The following is a 20499-nucleotide window of genomic DNA, read 5'->3' on the forward strand; positions in this document are numbered from 1 at the left end:
GGAACATCGGACAGGTAGAATGGTTAATATAGTAAGAGGACTAGGTAGTAAAGAGAAGAATTTTGATGAAGAGAGAGAATTACGGGGAGTTGTCAGGAGGCCAAACATGCCGCCGAACTCAGACCCAAAAGATGAGAGATAGGGGTCTGTATGGGCATGAGTGTTTAGAGCCTTACCCTGGAAGAGGAATAAACAGTGATAACAAATCACAAATGATGCTAGGGCAAGAATTAGGCCAAAGGGTTTTCAAAGAAGAGGAATTGGGAGGGGGCGGGGGAGGAGGAGAGGGGGGAAAGGGAAGGAGGAAAGGGAGGGGAAGAGTATATGGGGGAGGTCTTTTTGTTCCAAATTGCTTATATCTACACCCCTTCAAAAGGGAATAGAGAGGAGAACAGACATAGTAGAAGGAATGAATATGATCAATTTTCTGACATATAATGTGAAAAGATTGAATACTCTGACAAAAAGACATAAGATTCTAAGGGAAATACATCAACGCTCTATTGAAGTGGTGTTTCGTCAACAGACCCATTTATCCCAAGATAAAAATGTTAAGTTATACTCTAAATATTTTCCAACTTGGTATTATGCAGATTCACCAATAAAATGGGCAAAAGGAGTAGCAATTGGGTTTGCATAAAATTGGATACATTTAGACCAAGTGGGATTCATTCCTGGCAGAGAAGGAAGGGACAATTGATTAAGATCATTGCTCCTTTTGCAAAAAAGTAGGAGAGGGAAGGCTCAGTGGTAATCCTATTGATCGACACTGTAAAGGCTTTTGACAGAGTAGACTGGGGATTTATGATAGATACTTTGGAGGTGATTGGAATCAGGCTCAAAATGTTACAGTGGATAAAAAAGTTATATAGAAGCCCATCAGCAGCGATGATGGTTTATGGTCACTTTCAAAGTTTTGTAGAATGGAACAAGACAGGGATGCCCACTTTCTCCCCTGTTTTCCAGAGGAATCTGGATAGGAGATGTTGAACACAAAGTTGCAGCATATGCAGATGATATGCTGTTATATATCACAAACCCCAGATTAACATTACCTAATTTAATGAGCATATTAAAATACAAAGGAGAGTTATCAAACCTGAAAATTACATCAGAGTTATTAAATATTAATGTTCCAAGGACAGAGAAACAGATCCTATGAAAAGAATTTCCTTTTACATGGAGGGAAAAAGAATTAAAGTACTTTAAAGAATTAAAGTAAATGATATCCCTCTAATAAATAAGATTAAGGATGAATTGAAGAAAACTTCAACGAGAATGCTGTCCTGGATAGGTCGTATAAATATGATAAAGATGAAAATAATACCAAAAGTCCTGTATAAGTTCAACATGCTCCCAATATATTTACCAGGGTCTTTTTTTACGACCTTTGGAAAAAACGATAATTAGGTATATATGGGCTAATAAAAACTAAGAGTTAAATATGAAGTCTTGTGCAATAACAAAACGAAAGGGGAATTAAACATGCTGGATTTTAAGAGATATTATACCTCAGGGTTAATATTATGAATAGCAGATTGGATATATAATTCGCAGGGAAGAAGTTGGGCTAAAATGGAGAGTACACGTAGTAAGTCACAACTAGATAGGATTAGTTAGTTACCACTTAAGTTTTGTACACTGGATGAAAATGCAAGCACTTTGACATGGAATGTATTGAGGATTTGGGATGTAATGTATAAGCAAATGGATTGGAAGTACAACTCACTGTTATTACCATTGGTGGGAACAAAAATGTTCCCACCCGGTAATTATAACATTTCAGGAAAATAGATAAAGGATATAAGTGCACATTTAAAAGGTATTGTAGATAAGGGGGAATTATGTTCTTTTCAAGATTTAAAAAGTAAAAAGGAAGTATTTTTTATATTAAATGAATGACGGTACTACCAATTAAGACATTTTGTTGCAATGCTCCCGCAGCCACTAAGGACAGAGGAAGACATGTATCCTTTAGAACAAATGTTTAGTTCAAATACAGTTCAAAAACATGTCACCTCTAGGATTTACAAGATCCTTACTGAATTATCTGGATTTGAGTCCCAATCGTGCTTGGATAAGTGAGAAAAGGAGCTTTTAACAAAACTGAACAACCAACAAAAAAATAAAATGTTTAAATTAACACATGGGGAGGTGAATATGAATATAGTCTAAATGAATTATAAATGTTTAGTAGGATGGTATATTACACCTAATGTGGCACAAAAACAAAGACCAGAGGTCTCACCTTTGTGTTGGAGGAGGTGTGGGATTAAGGGAACAATGGCACATATATAGTGGGATTGCCCTAAAATACAGGAATTTTGGTGGGTGATAATTCAATACATACAGGAAATACTGGGGATTAGTATACAGATAGATCTGTGGGTTTGTTTATTCCACAAATCAGAGACTTCAGTGAAACAATATAAGAATATGATACTATTTCATTTAATAAACGCAGCCAAAGGTCTCATTTCCAAATTCTGGCAAGCAATAGAGCCCCCAAAAATAAAAGATTGGATAAACAGAGTTGAGTATATATATATATATATATATAAGATGGACGAATGATACCATATTGATGAGGATAGAATTGAAAACATTTAAAAATCTTGGGGAAGATGGTATGACTTTAAACCAAAAAGATACTTAAAAGTGGTCAGAGTGTAAAGAACAAGGAAAGGAAACAGGAGTATGTAAAAGGGTAAGAGAGAAGGAAAAGGAAAAGAGGGGAGAAAAGGTTGATGGAAAGAGTATTAGAGGAACAAGAAGTAAAAGAAAAGAATAAGAGGAAAAGGGGTAAATTTGAAGGGAAGGGGGGAGGGGGGTAGAAGGTAGGAAGGGAATAGATACATTTATGTGGAATTTGTGTTTTATAATGTTTAATATAAAGTGAATTTTGTATTATAAAACTAATAAATATAAAATATAAACAAATAAAAAAAAGAACTGCACTTACATGATTCAGGTGCCAAAGGGGGGCACCAACACATTTAGCTCAATAGGGGGATCCTTTCCTCACACCTCCACTAAGCATCTGCGGCCAGCGTGCATTCCAACAGACTGAATGTGATATCAGGGGACTAAAGCAGAAGTAACCAATGCGGCTCAAGCTTCAATGCTTTTTGCATGAGATGGATCCTCAGGAGCACTGAGTTTGTGTTTTAAGTGCCAATGTATGAAACCATGACCCATGTCAATACTTTTTGTAACTGATGTCTCTCATCTTGGAGACGGTGTTGTCTCTTTTAATATTACATTACATTGAGTTTATATAGCACCAAAGGGTTTGCTCAGCGCTGTACAATAGAGGGGGGGGGACAATACATGAAACAGTACAGCAACAACAAACAGCACACGAGGGGTTAGAGGGCCCTACTCTTTCGAGCTTACAATCTAGAATGTTTTAAAACAAACAAGGACCCTGGGGGCTCCAGATTATTCTTTAAAATTAAAAATAATGTGCAAGCCCAGAAAGACAAAACAACATTCAAAAACATACAAAAAAATTTAAACTCACATGAAAAGGGGCAAACACAGCTAATACATAGATTGAAAATCGTATTACATTAAATTTGGAAGCCACAGATGTCCTTTGCTATTGACCATTTTCCAAAGGTTTTTTTCTCCTACTGGGTTGCATGTCTCAGAAAATATATATGCCAGAAAACTATTCAAGTAAACAGGGTATTAATCTTACACCAACTACAGTCCTGGCCAAAAATATTGGCAACCCTGCATTTCTGTCAGAAAATGCACCACCTCAAGAAAAATATTGCAATTACAAATGTTTAGGCATTCTCATGTTTATTTCTTTTATTTGTATTGGTATGACACAAAAAAGTTGAAAAACAAAAAGTCAAATCTGACACATTCCACGCAAAACTCCAAAAATGGATTGGACACAATTATTGGCACCTTCTCAAAAGGGGCTGACAATATAGAAATCACACTGGCAACCAGGTAAAATTGTGAAAATTTGACACAACCTGTTTTGTGTTTCTGTGTGCCACATGGAGGAAAAAGTACCAAAGAATGTCTGAGAATTTGAGAACAAAAATTGTAGCAAAGCATAGACAATCTCAAGGTCACAAGTTCATCTCCAGAGATCCTAATGTTGCTGTGTCCACTGTGTGCAAAATTGTCAAGAAGTTTACAACCCATGTCACTGTAGCTAATCTCCCTGGACGTGGATGAAAGAGAAAAATTGATCAAAGATTGCAACAAAGGATTGTTCGAATGGTGGCTAAGGAACCTCAATCAATTTCCAGAAAAATTCAAGCTGACCTTCAGGCACAGGGTACAACTGTGTCAGCTCACACTATACATTGCCATCTGGCTGAAAAGGGACAATATGGTAGGAGACCCAGGAGGACCCCACTGCTGACACAGGAACATAAAAAAGCCACATGGGAGTTTGCCATAATTTACCTGAGGAAGCGAAAATCCTTTTGGGAGAATGTGCTTTGGACAGATGAAACAAACTTACAGCTTTTTGGTAAAGCCCATCATTTTGCTGTGTACAGAAAAAGAATTTGAGGCCTTTAAAGAAAAGAATACAGTCCCTACAGCCAAACATTGTGGAGGTTCACTGATGTTTTGGGGTTGCTTTGCTGCTTCAGTCACTGGGCGTCTTGACCGTGTGCAACACATTATGAAATCTGAAGACTACCAAAGATTTCTGGGGTGCAATGTAGGGTGCAGTGTCAGAAAGCTGGGTCTCTGTCAGATGTCATGGGTCTTACAGCAGGATAATGACCCAAAGCACACGTCAAAAAGCACCCAGAAATGGTTTCAAAGCTCTGGAGAGTACTGAACTGGCCAGCAATGAGTACAGATCTCAATCCCATAGAGCTCCTGTGGAGAGATCTCAAAACAACAGTTGAGAAAAGGAACCCTTCCAATCTGAAAGACCTGGAGCAGTTGGCGAAAGAAGAGTGGTCCAAAATTCCAGTAGAGAGGTGTAAGAAACTCATTGATGGTTACAGGAAGTAATTGATTTAAGTTATTTTTTCCCAAGAGGTATGCTACCAAATATTAAATTGATGGTGCCAATATTTTTGTCCAGTCTATTTTGGGGGGTTTGCGTGGAATGTGGCAGATTTGGCTTTTTTTTTTCTCTACTTTTTTGTGTCATACCAATAAAAACAAAGGAAATAAACATGAGAATGTCTAAACGTTTGTAATTGCAACAGTTTTCTGGGCAAAGTGGTGCATTATCTGACAGAAATGCAGGGGTACCAATATTTGTGGCCATATATCACAAATTATTCAGTGTACATATTTAAACAATAATTTTCAATGATAAACTTGGGATTAATGAATCATTAGCAGTTCATTGGCCATTAGATGTAAATGTTGTGGTGTAACAAAGACAGTTGGGGGTTTATTTACTAAAGCTGGAGAGTCCAAAATCAGACTCCCTTCTGCCTAGAAACAAATCAGCTTCTAACCTCAGCTTGTTCAATGAAGCTTTGGCAATGAAACCTGGAAGCTGATTGGTTTCTATGCAGAAGGGAGTCTGATTTTGGACTCTCCAGCTTTAGTAAATAAACCCCTAAATGTCATGGGGCCCTTCAGAACTGTGCACCCATTTCTGATTTAAGCATTAGTGCCTCTTATTTTTGAGGAACAGTTAATCATTGTGAGATGTAAATTGCCTATGACTGCTGTTATTTGATGATTACATTTTCTCCTGGCCTTTCATGTTATTGATTTCACCTGTTTATTTATGTCAAGAATAGAGCTGTTAATGAAAAACATGTTAGTGTGTCTTCCAAGCTAAAACTAAAAATGTTATATAATTTTTATATACTTTACATATTTTTTAGAATTAGACTAATATTCCTTGCTACCTAAAGTGTTCACCTTTACAAAAAAAATGCCTATGAAGATAAGGGGTGTCTGTAGATAAAAACAAACTGTGCAGCTTTGACTACAGTTGAATAATGGCCTTGCTATAGGTGTAGGCCATTTATGTACCTCATGAAGCCTGATGGGAAAACTCCCAGGGCATTTCTAGAACATTGCTAAGGGCAGCCCAGCTAGTATTGTTCACGTTCTCTATCACAGGAGTGAGCTCTCAAACTTTGAGCTCAGAGCTACTGCATCAGGGGAGAGAGAGCATGGAAGCAGGCTTGAATCAGAGAAAGAGCTCACTCTGTGATGGTGGAGGTGAAAAGTAATGACTGGCTTCCTTTAACGATGCCCTGGGAGTTTTTCAGTCAGGTTTCATGAGGTACGTAATAGGCCTACACCTATGGCAAGGGCATTGTTTAATTTTGGTCAAAGCTGCACCGTTTGTTTTCATCTACAGTCATCCATTTTTTTTTAAAACGTGAATTAACCCTTTAATAAACATTTGTATCAATTATGAATATGTCACATTTTGGCTACAGGCACAAGAGGACAATGTTTTGTATAGAAAGAATCCTGAAAGCATTTCTAACAGTAACACTTTATTTTGTCTATCTAACAGGATGTCAGCCAATAGTTATCAAATACCTACAGTGGAGTGATATTGAGTCTATCATTGCAGTGGCCTTCTCCTGTGTGGGTATCCTTATCACTATGTTCGTCACATTGATCTTCATACTTTACAGAGATACCCCTGTGGTTAAATCTTCCAGTCGAGAACTTTGCTACATTATACTAGCTGGGATTTTCCTTGGTTATATATGTCCTTTTACACTAATAGCCAAGCCCACCACTGCATCCTGTTATCTGCAGCGCCTCTTGGTTGGTCTCTCATCGGCCATGTGCTACTCTGCTTTGGTAACCAAAACCAATCGTATTGCTCGCATACTAGCAGGAAGCAAGAAGAAGATCTGTACTCGAAAACCCCGTTTTATGAGTGCCTGTGCCCAAGTGATCATTGCTTCAATATTGATCAGCCTGCAACTAACACTTGTAGTCAGTTTAATTATCATGGAGCCCCCAATGCCAATCCTATCCTATCCGAGCATTAAAGAAGTCTACTTGATCTGCAACACTAGTAATTTAGGTGTGGTGGCTCCTCTTGGCTATAATGGACTTCTCATCATGAGCTGCACATACTATGCATTTAAGACTCGCAATGTTCCAGCTAATTTCAACGAGGCTAAATACATTGCTTTCACAATGTACACTACCTGCATTATCTGGCTAGCATTTGTACCCATTTATTTTGGGAGCAACTACAAGATCATCACCACTTCCTTTGCTGTCAGCCTTAGTGTCACTGTAGCTTTGGGCTGTATGTTTACTCCCAAGATGTATATTATTATTGCAAAGCCAGAGAGAAATGTCCGGAGTGCTTTTACCACGTCAGATGTTGTTCGCATGCATGTTGGTGATGGAAAAACTCCTTGTAGATCAAATACCTTTTTGAGCATCTTTAGAAGAAAGAAACCCACTGCCGGGAATGCAAAGTAAGTATATGGGAAGATATCTAACCCACTTGTTTTTATTATACAGGAATTATTTTAAAATGTGGTTAAAAAAAAAATTGCATTCAGTTGTGAGTGATTTAAGTGATCTAATATGTTTTTTTTCTGTGTTGTATACATCCCATAAGCAGACAGCATTTCTTCTTTTCCAAGCACCTAGTCCTGAAAAACTAAATAGCATATGTGATATATTTTTATTAATTTGCCACAAATTTTAAATGGTACATAAAAGGTAGAGTCATCATACTGATCCTACAGAGAGGGGTTGATTTACTAGGAGAGTAGAGTCTGTTCACTTAGCAATGTGTATGATCACTTAGATTAATAAACCAGGTGAATCTGTGTTCACTCTGAATGGCCAAGCATATGTTGCAAAAGAAATTTTGCTTGCGAATGATTGGATCATTAAATTGATCTTGGCTTCACCTCATTCACTAAGCTAAGTGAACATGCACTTTTCAAAGCAAAACACGCTCTATTACTTTAGTAAATCAATCCCATTGTGTATTATTTTATGTAAGTAGTATGAATCATGTAAAACAGGGGTGTCCAACGTTTTGACTTTCCCAGGCTCCATTGGCAGAAGAGGAATTGTCTTGGGCCACAAAAAAATACACCAACAATAAGGATAGCTGCTAAGCAGAAAAAGTTGGGCGCATCACAAGTTAACGATCACAGATACAGATAATGTACCGATCTGAGTAATAAAACTTAATTTTTTGTAATATTTTTTATGATAAAAATAAAAGAAACAAAAACCTAGTGCAATATTTGACACTTTTTTCAATAAACTGATGCACCAATATCTGGTTCATTGGATGTGGTAGCAATTCTCAATGAATTTTCAAGGTGCTTTTCAGATATTTTGGTTTCAATTTTGCTCTTCCTGTGCTTCTTCCTTGAAAATAGTTGCTCACAACTATAGGTGCTGCTGAAAACTGATGATATGAATAGGACATGATTTCGAAGAGTGGGATATTTTTCTTTGGGAGCATATAACTTATAAAAGTCCAGTAAAGAGACACTGTCAAATTTTTCTTTGGCCACATGTGTTCACTAAATGTAAATGCATTTTTATAAACATTTTTTTAAAATTAACAATTTTGTCTTGGGACACATTCATAGCCATCTTAGGCTGCATGCGGCCCATGGGCCCCAGGTTGGACACCCCTGCTGTAAAACATTATTTTACAATGTATTCCTTTTGAAGAATGTTCCTAAATTAATTACGGACTCCACTAATTGAGCCTGATTTAATTTAAAAAAAAATGCACATATGCTGTTGCATTAATAGGACAAGTCAAGGGAACAATACAATCATCTACAGTTTATATACATAGAGCGGCATAAGACAGTGTAGATAATTCACTAACAAATATGGATTGCGAAGTAGAACATACTCCAGCATCCAGATGTATGCCAGGTAGTTGTACTGCACCAAGAATCAAAGTGGAAAACACAATGTGGTAGTTCAGTGCTTTGTGGTGGAATTAATTTTGAATGGTACCAGAATGCACCTGCAGAACAATCCTGCCTTACAATGCACTGCAAACCAATGAAGCAGAATTTACATTTTTATGCTTGAAGTACTTTACATCCTATCAATTTTGAATGGGCTGCTAAAACAATGTGCCTTAGTGCATGCATTGTGGCACAATCCTTTCAGGTGTAAATGAACCCTAAGCTGAGCATAAAAAAAAACTAAAAGTAATACAGCCATAGTGCATTTTTAATTTATGGTTGTAAAGACAAAACATTTTTTTTTAGTTTTGGATAGATTAAGTAAAAATTATTACTCCTTTTCTTGTCTATGTTCCATTGGGAAATTTACCCTCTTTTTCTGTTCCAGGGAAGCAACAGGAAGTGAGAGAAAATATTACATTTAGACAGTTGTTACTGGAACAGGTGACCTCATTGGAAGATTTATCCCCACGCTCATGGCATGATTAACTATGACACCAGCCATATGAGGGGTTTCATTCAATAGCAGAGTAGACTGGTAGTTTTCCTTTAGTTAATAATATTTCCTTTATGAAAATATTTAAGCTCCAACCTGGCAGACCATTTTAAAATTTTGCTTTACCAAAAGAGATATTTGGCATTGAGATAATATTCATTAAATTTTTAAAAGCCAGCTTTATGCAAGGTTTAGCATTTAAACTGGTCTTTACAATGTTTATATGTATACGTATAATACAAATTTTGTGCATTTCAAAATTAATTCCATAATTTGAAAATTTGGTGCTTGTAAGAACTTAAGAATGTTAAGAAATGTTATAGGTTTTTACATCTAGAGCTTCAAGAAATTACATTCACTAGTTAGAGGTCCTGTGCCACTGCTGTGATATTCAGACATTGCATAGCAATTCACTCGTATATTCGTTCTGTGATCATGAATGTTATTAGGCTATTTCTTGTCCTAGACTATTTTTTTAATTGCATTAAATCTGAAAATACCGCCTTTGACTTTAAGTATTATAGTAAGATCCTGTGATCTAGTGGTCAGATTTGGTATTTTCCATTTTAAATCAATGTAAAACATTTGTTCAGCACAGGATATAGCCTAGTAACAACCGTTTTTTCCGCATTTGCACAGAATGAATGCATATGTGCTTTCGCTGGGCAAATATATTTTATATAAATACACCACATAGCATTCAAGCTTCATCTCCTACTTTCCATTTGAAAGGAAGAAAGAAGCAAGGGAAAGAAAAGCCTTATAAACATGAATTTTATAGAAAATGGCACAGGACCTCAATTAGGCAGGCCAACTTGGAGCCCAGTTCTAAAAAAAAGACTGTTTAATCATTATGTTTGCTATTTAATCTTTGTATTTTTCAGTTTTTTTGGCATCGTCTTTAATTAGTTGGGTAAGCTCCATATTAATAACACACAAAACACTTTTTTATGTATGGAAAATTTAATTATTTCCAAATCTTGGAATTGTTGCTATGATTGCTGAAGGCAGTGATAAGATTTTTTATTTTAACTAGCATCTTAATGAAGATGAACGGGTCTACAAATTCATTAGCTTCCTCAGAGGCAAAGTTAGCTAACATCACAGTAAGTTCCTACGTCCCAGAAAGCATTGTTGAGCCTGCTTAGCTTTGTGTTACCGTAAATTCTGTCTGTTTCAGCTTTTTTTGATCAGTGTACCAGATGACTTGGTTCTTGTCTAGCATCTTACATTTGGTAACTGCCAGCTCTACATGTTGTTTAACTATTTTATACACAGTTTAGCATTTTGCTACTATGTTAGTGAACATAAGTAATTTTACACAAATAGCATGTATGCTGTAATTTAACAAAAATGCAGAGTGTTTATATAGAATGCTGTTATTTTCTAGTGCTAGCATCTCAGTGCAAGAATGGTTTTCTTGATGGTTTTGCCTTCTGCAGGTTTTGCTTGTACAATAGGTGAAATATGTAAGCACATGGAAAAGAAGGTGAAAAACAAGCGGAATTGCTGATGATGACCAATCAGGTCAATCAGGTTAATTTCAGCAAATTAAAAAAAGTTATCTGATTGATTCCTATTTTTTCTCTAGCAATTTTAAATAGACCTATGATTACATTTGCATTCGAATTTGGAGTAATTTTGGTATTCAGTAATAGCAACTACAGAAATTGATACTTCCTACTTGTATAGCTTTCACCATTGGGAGACGTTTGTTTCACTTGTAACTGAGCTACTAACACTCAGTAAAAATATATTTCTAGCTACAAATGTAGCCGAAGAATTAAATTCTGCTTAACTGATTAAATCGTAGTTAAACCAAAAAACAAACATGTAATATATTGCAGTTTACCAATCCTTAAATGTAGTGGCTGCATTAAATTTCTGTTTTTAGGCACTTATTTTTTCCCTTATTTTAACCTGGTGATCAGGGCTGTAGCACACTTCCTGTCTTAGAGTGTCTCCACTCTGGATGGGGGAGCAATGGTGACACCTTATGACAGTAGCACTGACACAAGAAAAGAATACTGTTAGATACACTAGCAGAATTAGATGGATTTGACTAACAAATTCAAGACAAACTCCACATTACATTTTTGACAGTTACAGCAACAGTTTTATTTTTTGCTTTTAGAAAAAAGGTTTTACATAAATCAATTAAAGTTGACCAGTGAGCACCACAGTGGAGAACAGCGTAGTCTGTTAAAGGAAGTTAAAAAATATTAGACTTACTGGTTGGATCATCAAGTGAAAATAAAGAAAAAAAAAAACAAAGAAAATGCAGCCACCACATCTAAGAACTGGTAAGCTGCAATATAATAATTGTTTTGTTTTGGGTTTAACCACTTCCATACCGGGCACTTTTACCCCCTTCCTGCCCAGGCCATTTTTCAGGTTTCAGTGTTCTCACACTTTGAATGACAATTGCGCGGTCATACAACATTGTACCTAAACTAAAATTTTATCATTTTCTTCACACAACTAGAGCTTTCTTTTGGTGGTATTTAATCACTGCTGGGATTTTTTTTTTTGCTAAATTAACAAAAAAAGACAGAAATTTTGAAAAAAAAACACGTTTTTCTTTGTTTCTGTTATAAAAGTTTGCAAATAAATAATTGTTCTTCATAAATTTAGGCCGAGATGTATTCTGCTACATGTCTTTGGTGAAAATAATCCAAATTAGGATTTTTTTTAGTTTGTAGGAAAGTTATAGAGTTCACAAACTATGGTATAGATCTGAATATTGATCAATCCTGAAGTACTGACGGCCAATCTAATTTCTTGAGGTCCAAGAATGTCAGAACAGTACAGATATCCCCCGAATGACCCCTTTTTGCAAAGTAGACAGTCAAACGTACTTCATAAGAGGCATGGCAAGTTTTTTGAAGTTGTATTTTTTTCTCATAATGTTTCGGAAAATTAAAAAAATTATTTTCACTATTTTTTTTACATACTGTCACCAGTGCAGTACAGCGTCATCATATAACTGGCATGGCGGTGATCAGGGACACTGGCTGGTGACAGTATGAAAAAAAATATATAATTTTTTTTTTTAATTACTTTTTTTTAAGATTTTTTTTTCATATTTCACTATGACAAAGTAGTACAATGTTACCATGGTAACATTGTGCTACTTTGGGGAAGTGATCAGTTTTTTTTTTTTTTTTTACACAATTTGCTTATAGCAAAGAATTACTTTGCTATAAGCAAGCATTTACCTGAATGACATTGATTCATTCAGGGTTTTTTTTTTTTGTGCTTAGCTGTGATTTGGCCATGGCTGATCACATGACACAGCTGGGCTGTGATTGGCCTAAATTGTGCATGTGATCGCTGTGACCATTCACAGCTAGGCACACTAGTATACAATGGATGGCATGAATGAAGCCATCCATTGTATACAACTGTCATGTGACCTGCTGTGATTGGTCACAGCAGGTCACATGGTACTGGCAATGGGGCCGGTACTCAGATCTGTCATCGGCCGTGTCCGAGGTACACGGACGGTGAGAGATCGCGCCGCTGCGCGGCTCTGCAGGTGCGCAAACTGCGCATGCCTGGGAGGAAGCCATGTGGCGTCCATCCGAAACGCTGAGGGATTTTGCCGGCCGCCAAACAGCCATTGGCCGGGCGGCAAATGGTTAATACTGATTTTAATTCTCATGATATCATTGTAACCAATATAGGGTGTAATCATCAGATCTGCAAGATACTGTCCTAGTGTGATGTATGAAATTCAGAAAATGTTTACATTACAAGAAGAGATATATGATCAGCCATGGTAAAACAAGAGTAGTTAGGATCACTTGGAAAATTCCATATGTACATGATGAACTATTAAGCCTCATCACATCACTTTGTGGCAGTGAAAAGAGTAGTAGCTTAGATATCCCCCATCACCAAGGCTCATGTGCATTTGCTTCTACATCAAACCTTGGAGCTCTACTTTACAAGCTATGACTAGTATAGAAAATGATTGCACAAATTGACTTCATACAGATTCATCACCCCAATGTTAAAAGGACACCTGTATTAGTTTTTACTTTGTAGTCCAGGTAAGACTATGTTTGCAGAGACTGTAAGTACAGTTCTTCCCTGTCATTATATGTTGCACAGACACAGATGTATCAAATCTTGGCCAGTTCAGTAGGGATCACCCAAGATTCAATCCATTTTTGAGACAGCTGGATGTACTGAAGTCGATCTATCGACTGACTTCAGTACAACCAGCCTGATGGATTTTTTGCATGCAATTACTGCTGGTGGCTATAGCTGCTAGCAGTAATCATTATGTTCTGCTGGCTTGGAAGTCTTCCAGCCAGCAGAACACAATAGTACTGCGGACGGTATTCTCCCATCGACACTGACTGTGATGGGGGAATGAAGTGTTTTTCTTTCCAGCAACCCTTGGTTGCAGGAAAGAAAATCACAATCTATGGCTTGCCTAAAATGCTTACTCCAGCATAGATATCTAATTTGTTTTCATAACATACAGTATGTCTTCACTTTTTGAATTCATATGATATCTAACATCCAAGCAGAGCAGATCATAACATTATTAATTTAAAAAGCTTGATTGCATACTATATGGAAATTAAATTAGAATGTATTAGAATAAAGAAACTAATATTGTTCTCTGTACTTATTAAACAAGTGAGGCAAACAATTTTGGTTGGTAAAATTAAAATGTGTTCTTCAAGCCTTCAAACGGAAATACAGAAAACAGGACCACAAATTTGCTGTCCTAGTTTTTTCTTTAGTTTTTTTCTTCTAAACTGAAGAAGTTCTAAACACATAATCAGGCACAAAAAAGTGCAATAGCATCAAACTGCATTACACAGTCCAATCCAGTTGAACACATGTCCCTTTTTTAGCAATGATAAATTATAGTGTTGGAATCGGAAACAGATTTTGAATAGTGACCCAGCTGCATAGACTCTGTAATTCGGAAATGAAGTCAGCTGGAAGGATTAAATTGCAGCTTTGGGATATGGTATGCAATTTCACTGTTTTTCAAAATACAGCATATACAGCTTTCAAGTATCCATCAAAGAATATAATAAAAATTCTGAATAGTAGTGGGGGGGTATCAATACAATTTTATTTTGCCAAACTGTCAATTTTACACTTAGGTTTATAGAAACTGATAATCTATTTCTTTATATGATTACTAATCCCAACAACAAAAATGTAATATATTACAGTTTACCTATCTTTAAATGTGGTAGCTGCATTTGTTTTCTTTTATCAGACGAAAACATTTTCAGAAATCACAGAAAAAACAGTTGATATTTCCAGAAATGCAACAATGACATATAACAATGTTATTGTTCTTCTGTAAACTACTAATTTTCATCACCCATGTAATAACAATAAACAAAGGCAGACATGCTAAAGTGTACCAACCCCCATAGATACAGTGGAAAAAGGAGTATAACTACCCAGGTACAGGAAGTGTGATATTGGCAGGATAAACAGGTAAAAATAAAGGAAGAAAGAACCTAAAGAAAAAGGATGCAGCCATCACAAATCGGGACTAGAAAGCTGCAATAAGAAAAGGTATTTAGCAGTTTATATGCAGAATGTTTTTTTTTACATTATAAGAGTTGACTGGTGTTTTCCTTAGGCCATAGATTGCTCAAATCTCACTCATTTCAGCAGAATTCGAACTATGTATCAGTCAATCAATCAACCTGGGTGCAACCTGCCTGCCGTTTTTTTGCTATTATCACTAGTGGCTGTTATAGTAATAATCACTGTGTTCTCCTGGCGGGGCGGCTTCCCCCACACCCTGCTGTGGGAACACAATGGCTCAGCAGGAGGGATTCCCCTGTCAACACTGCCTGTGCTGATGGGGGAATCGAGGAAAGAAATACACTCCATCTATGGCCTACCTTAGAGCTTGTATTCTTACAGAAAAATTAATTAATAATAAGAGCCCTCTTTAAACAGTATCTACTAAATAGGCATATATCAAATTTTCGATCTCTGTACCATAACCAGTATAATGGATATCTACTGGAAATGCAACGATGATACCACAAACATTATGTAACAGTTTTTTTTGCTATTGCTGGACTATTCCATTATTTTTTTTTAATTTATCTTGAGTTTAAGTTTGTTACAGAAGCACACATTGTTCCCAGGGCATGTGCGCACATAAAAAGTGAAAGTGAGAAATTAATTAAGTATAACCAGGGATATAACATAAAACTAAACAGTCACTTAGATGTAGCTCCACGGGAAGCTTGTAAGCATCATTATGCATCATTTAAGGTTTCCATTGCCTCATTTCACTGTACCTCAAGAGATTTTTCCACTGAATTCTACTAGGCTAACACATCAAAAACTATGAAAGCTATATTTCTACCATCACTCGCTGGGATATAATGTAAAAGTCTGTGTCCATCAATCTGCAATACAGGAATGTGGATGGCCATTATGTGTTAGCCTGCTACATCTAAGTTTCTTCTTTCATTCCTGCAGTATTTTATTATATTCTTCTCTAGATTGACTATAAGTAAACATTTGTATCTTCTTGCAACTCAGTATTTAAAAATGTCCAATTTCAGTTAGAACACAGCATACAAACACAATATTGCTGTACTTTTTCACAATTTATTTTCTTGGAATGTCAAAGTTCTCCTTAAGGTTGAAGTCTAGGAATTCAGCTACTTTGTAAAATGTGCTGGATTAGTGGGGGTTAAGTCCAATGAGGTGTAGGCCACCTCCCAGACTTGTCTCTTTATTTACATGAGAACAAAGGACGTCCCATGGGCTGCACTCCAAACAATCCACTTTATTGATAAAAATAAAACCAATACAGACAGTTTAAATACAGTGGGGGACTGGCAGATAAACGCATTTCACTACCCAATGGACCCATGTACAAAGTATTGGTTTTAAGCACCAGCAACAGCTGTTCCTCCTAATCAACACTGGGTCCACCTCCTGCTAAACCAAACCGATTTAAAGGTAAAGACAGTCCTGCAACTAACAATTTTAACATCCCCAAAGTGCAACACATAAAATCCAACGCACCAGCCACAGGATATATGCAAGAATTCCCACGTCGCACAATGGAGATGGAAAAATAAAAATGAAAAAAAAACTGTAAAGAATGTATGGGAAGAAGAAACAAAAAATAACATACCATGAAGAAAACACCACATCATGTATAAATGTATGTATATTGGATCCATCCCAAATAAGAAGATATATAAATAATAAAAATAAATATGTCTCAGATCAATGACAAAGTCTCTGTCCTATCCTCACCATCCCAGATATAATAAAGACCAAAAAGGCTAATAAGGCGATGGAATGGGCAGAGACACAAAAAATCATCAAAAAAAGATCAGCACCAAATAAACACATGTAGTCCAATAAACACATATATTCAAAAAGCTGGTAAAGCATAATCACATCAGAGAGGTAGGACACCATGGCTGAGCAAGGAAGTCACTCATAAAAATGGGTAAGATCCCATTCAAAATTCAAACCATTAGGAATACGTGTACGCAAATAAAAAATCCAAAAGACTTCCCGTTTGCACAGCAATCTAAAGCCATCTCCACCCCTAGGAGACCTGTCCATGCTTTCAATGCTGTGTATGCTCAAAGCACTAAGGTCTCTTTAATTTGCAGTTTACGCTTTTCCCAAATAACAATCTAACTAATCGCTATGCTTTCCACGCTGGACCCTCTGATTTCAGCTCCTGAGGCTGCAATGTCACATGTTTCTGCTGTGCCTGCCCTTCTCCCTGCTCAATCACAGTGCAATTTGTATTAAGTGAACTCATCCACAGAATACAAAGGCTTCTGTGAATGAACAAAGGGAAGGGACGGGCTGAGATACTGTGTGTGAGAACACAGCATCTCTTCTATCAGTGCACTGGGAGTGTAGCAATAGCTGCACTTCTGGAGCCCCATAAAACAATCAGTTATAAATTAAGAGCTACATCAACCAGGTAGCATGTTCCTCATTGCAATTAGCTCATAGTATGCCTGCACATTTTACAAAGTTTATGAACTCCTGGAGTTCAACTTTAACATTACTGAGGATCATTCTTGATTGGTATTGCTGAAGAAAACATAAATTCTTTATTTTCTCTATGGCAATATGAATAATTAATATATATTAACCCTTCTCATGTCCTCTTTAATGTCCAAATTCATCAACCATGTGTGTTAGATCAGTCGTCTGCTTAATTATTATTATTATTATAGATGCATATCACTTTTCATGATGTTACTTTTCAGCCTATTTTAAATTTCTTCTGTTAGACACTGACCTGTTTTGTGTATGGCAAGAGTTTATCAAGATAAACCCTTGTTCTAAATAGAGTATGTATGTCCCCAAGGAACACTTTCTTTCATCCCACTAAAACAATCCACACACACTGGGCCTTTTTTTATAAAATGTAATTTGGGATCTGAAGATGTGAAGGCTTTTCTATAGAAAACAAATGGTAAGAATTTGAACAGCTTTTTTTGCACCTTAAATCTACTTTAGTCTGAAATTTCAATTGGGCTTTAAAGTGTTACTAAACCAAGGACCCTGCATTCACTATATCTGGTCTCCCACAGAACATGGAGGTACGATTATTTTAGTAAATATAAACTGCTAAATACCTTTTCTCATCAACAGTTAGAGCAGTCTTGTAACTTCTATTAGTGTGCAGCCCAGCACTAGCTAAAGCTTGTAGTAGGAGTTTTCTTTCTGCTCTAGGAGGATGGAAATCCCCTGGCCCTCTGTCTGGAGAGTGCTGATTGGCCCTGTACTGATCACATGCACTCTCCCAAGAAAGAAAGAAAAAAAAAGCTCTCTAGCAATACACTCTGTTTGAGTTGATTGTAGCCGTATTAGTGCATTTGCGACAGAAACAATTGAGTACTGTCCGTGATACTTTTTTTATTTGCACCCTGCACACCTGTAGGACACCATTTCGCACAACCAGGCCACAAAATGGGAGACCTCAATGTTTTAGTACTTAAAGGAAATTTCAAATCCAGTCAGGAAAGAAAAACTTTTGAACTAAGAATGATAATTCTATTTGACACAAGAGATAACGGCCTTAATTTGGACATGGGATTCCTCAATCATTATCCAACATTTTTATGGCTATTAGCTGTAGCTTGACTCCCTCTGTGTGAGTGTAGTATCCCTCCCCCCTCGCTTTGACTGCATCTTATCTCTAGCCTCCTTTTTTTTTTTTTTTCTTTCATCTCTTCTAACATTCTGCTAACTTTGTGAGTAGTACTGCTTAGACCTTGAAGAAGGGGACATTCCCCGAAAGCTTGTCCTCAAAATTGTATGTTAGTGCAAATAAAAAACGTATCACGGACAGTACTCAATTGTTTCTGTAGCAATACACTCCAAACTGAGCATGTGCATGTGACCAGAGGTTCAGTCTGTATCAGGTGATCATTTCAACAAGAGGAGGGGCAGAGAAGAGAGGATCAAACAGCCTTTTTACACAATGCAGAGGATTAACCCCTTAGGTTCCACAATGAGTATAACAAGCATGCTTTACTGCATATACAGACTGATTTTACTGTTGTGGATTTAGTAACACTTTAAATATGATCATATTGAACTCTGGAAAAAATGCTAAATGTATTTTTAACAGCATGTTAAATTCTAATCACTAGTGTAGCAAACACTGTGCTAAACTGCTTCTTTGCTAGAGTTTTTTTGGAAACAAATTCTCTGCATATGCCTACTATGATTAGCGATGATGTCACAAGTATTCCTGTTCTTTTGTTATGTGATGCTGTGGGATATGTAATTCTATGGCAGCATCTGATTGGGCCAGCAACCTTGGCTGTCCCATTTTTTTCCAAGGATATGCCTGTTTATGCTGAGCATCTTTAAATTTATCTAATATTTATTCAATCCTTACCTTTTCTGGAACTCTATTTCAAGCATTCACTACTCTTTCCATAAAAAATACTTTCTAACATTACACTTGAACCTTCCACCTTATAGTATGAGGCCATATCCCCCTTTCTGTTGATATCAGTTTTATATAAAATTAACGGTCCTTCTGTTACCGCTGCACCTAATCCCAGTTTACTTATGAGTTCAGCAGCCTGTGTCTTAATTTGGCTTTTCTAGGTATATGATACTGTATGCATAAGTCTATGGGAAATATCTGACATACACACAGAAGAAGGGATTTTGTCTGGGACCGTAAACCAACAATTCAGTCAAATAGTTGTTTTTTGCACACTACATGCATCCCACTGCACTCTCGCTTTACTCTTTTCCTACACATGGAAACTAAATTTCTCTCCAAATTGCTTGTTTGCTGAAAGAACGTAGCTTTATTCTATTCTAAAGGTGTTCTTTAATTGTTGAACCAACATGAATTCACTTTGTTAAAGTCAGACCAGTGCAAGATGAACTCTGACTGGCTGCTACAGTTTATTGCACTTAAAAATGAAAGCTCAACTGCATGAAAAAAGCCAGCAAGACCCTTGTTCCTCATCACTACATGCACAGCTGCCCACCCTTAAATTGAATGACTTTCAGTATACATACCCTAATTTAGAAATTGGAACTGTAGTCTGGGTCACTGTTCACCTTCATTCTATCATGTATCAGGCTTAAGCTGGGCTTCCAAACACTGTGACATATGGGAGCGTGTCCAGGTTGACTGTTGGTGCTGAGTTCAAGGATCTCTCCACAACCATGTAAGAGAACAGGAAAGGGATAAGTGATGTTGGACATTATTCCCCCCTGAAGTGGGGTGGCAACCACTGGGCACTGGGCAATCTGGAGGCAGAAAGCAGCAAAGGAGTGTGGAAAATGTATCTGGTACCTTTAAGATAAAAACATAAGCACAGTAAAAAAAAGTTCAACTATAAATCCATTTGAATAAGACCAAGAGTATCTGTTTTGAAAATTTGAACCTACCAAAAAATACCCAAAATAATTGCAATGGTAAAACACATTCTTCAGCTGCTCTCTAGAACTAGTCTCATATTGTTATGAATAAATTACAATGTGAAGCATGTATAACCAAGCAACTCAGATTTTTTTTTTATTGACTGCTTATTGTCTAGTTAAGCAGAAAGGACAATGGGAATTTTATCATAATTTCAGCAC

At 36.7% G+C, this 20499-nt stretch overlaps 1 protein-coding gene and 1 pseudogene across 1 annotated transcript in view; both read left to right on the plus strand.

Annotated features, from left to right (window-relative positions):
• LOC149448785 (metabotropic glutamate receptor 1-like) overlaps window positions 1–20499 on the plus strand; it is a 134889-nt gene that overhangs the window by 101893 nt on the left and 12497 nt on the right. Inside the window, exon 6 of the mRNA XM_089694294.1 lies at window positions 6482–7412. Coding sequence (XP_089550420.1) covers window positions 6482–7412 — 931 coding nt within the window. The remainder of the gene's footprint in view (window positions 1–6481; window positions 7413–20499) is intronic.
• LOC149448786 (uncharacterized) lies at window positions 1933–4641 on the plus strand (annotated as a pseudogene).

This window comes from Staurois parvus, unplaced genomic scaffold (assembly GCF_062004578.1).
Source record: "Staurois parvus isolate SC_StPar_1 unplaced genomic scaffold, SC_StPar_1.0 ptg000657l, whole genome shotgun sequence".
Lineage (NCBI taxonomy): Eukaryota > Metazoa > Chordata > Amphibia > Anura > Ranidae > Staurois > Staurois parvus.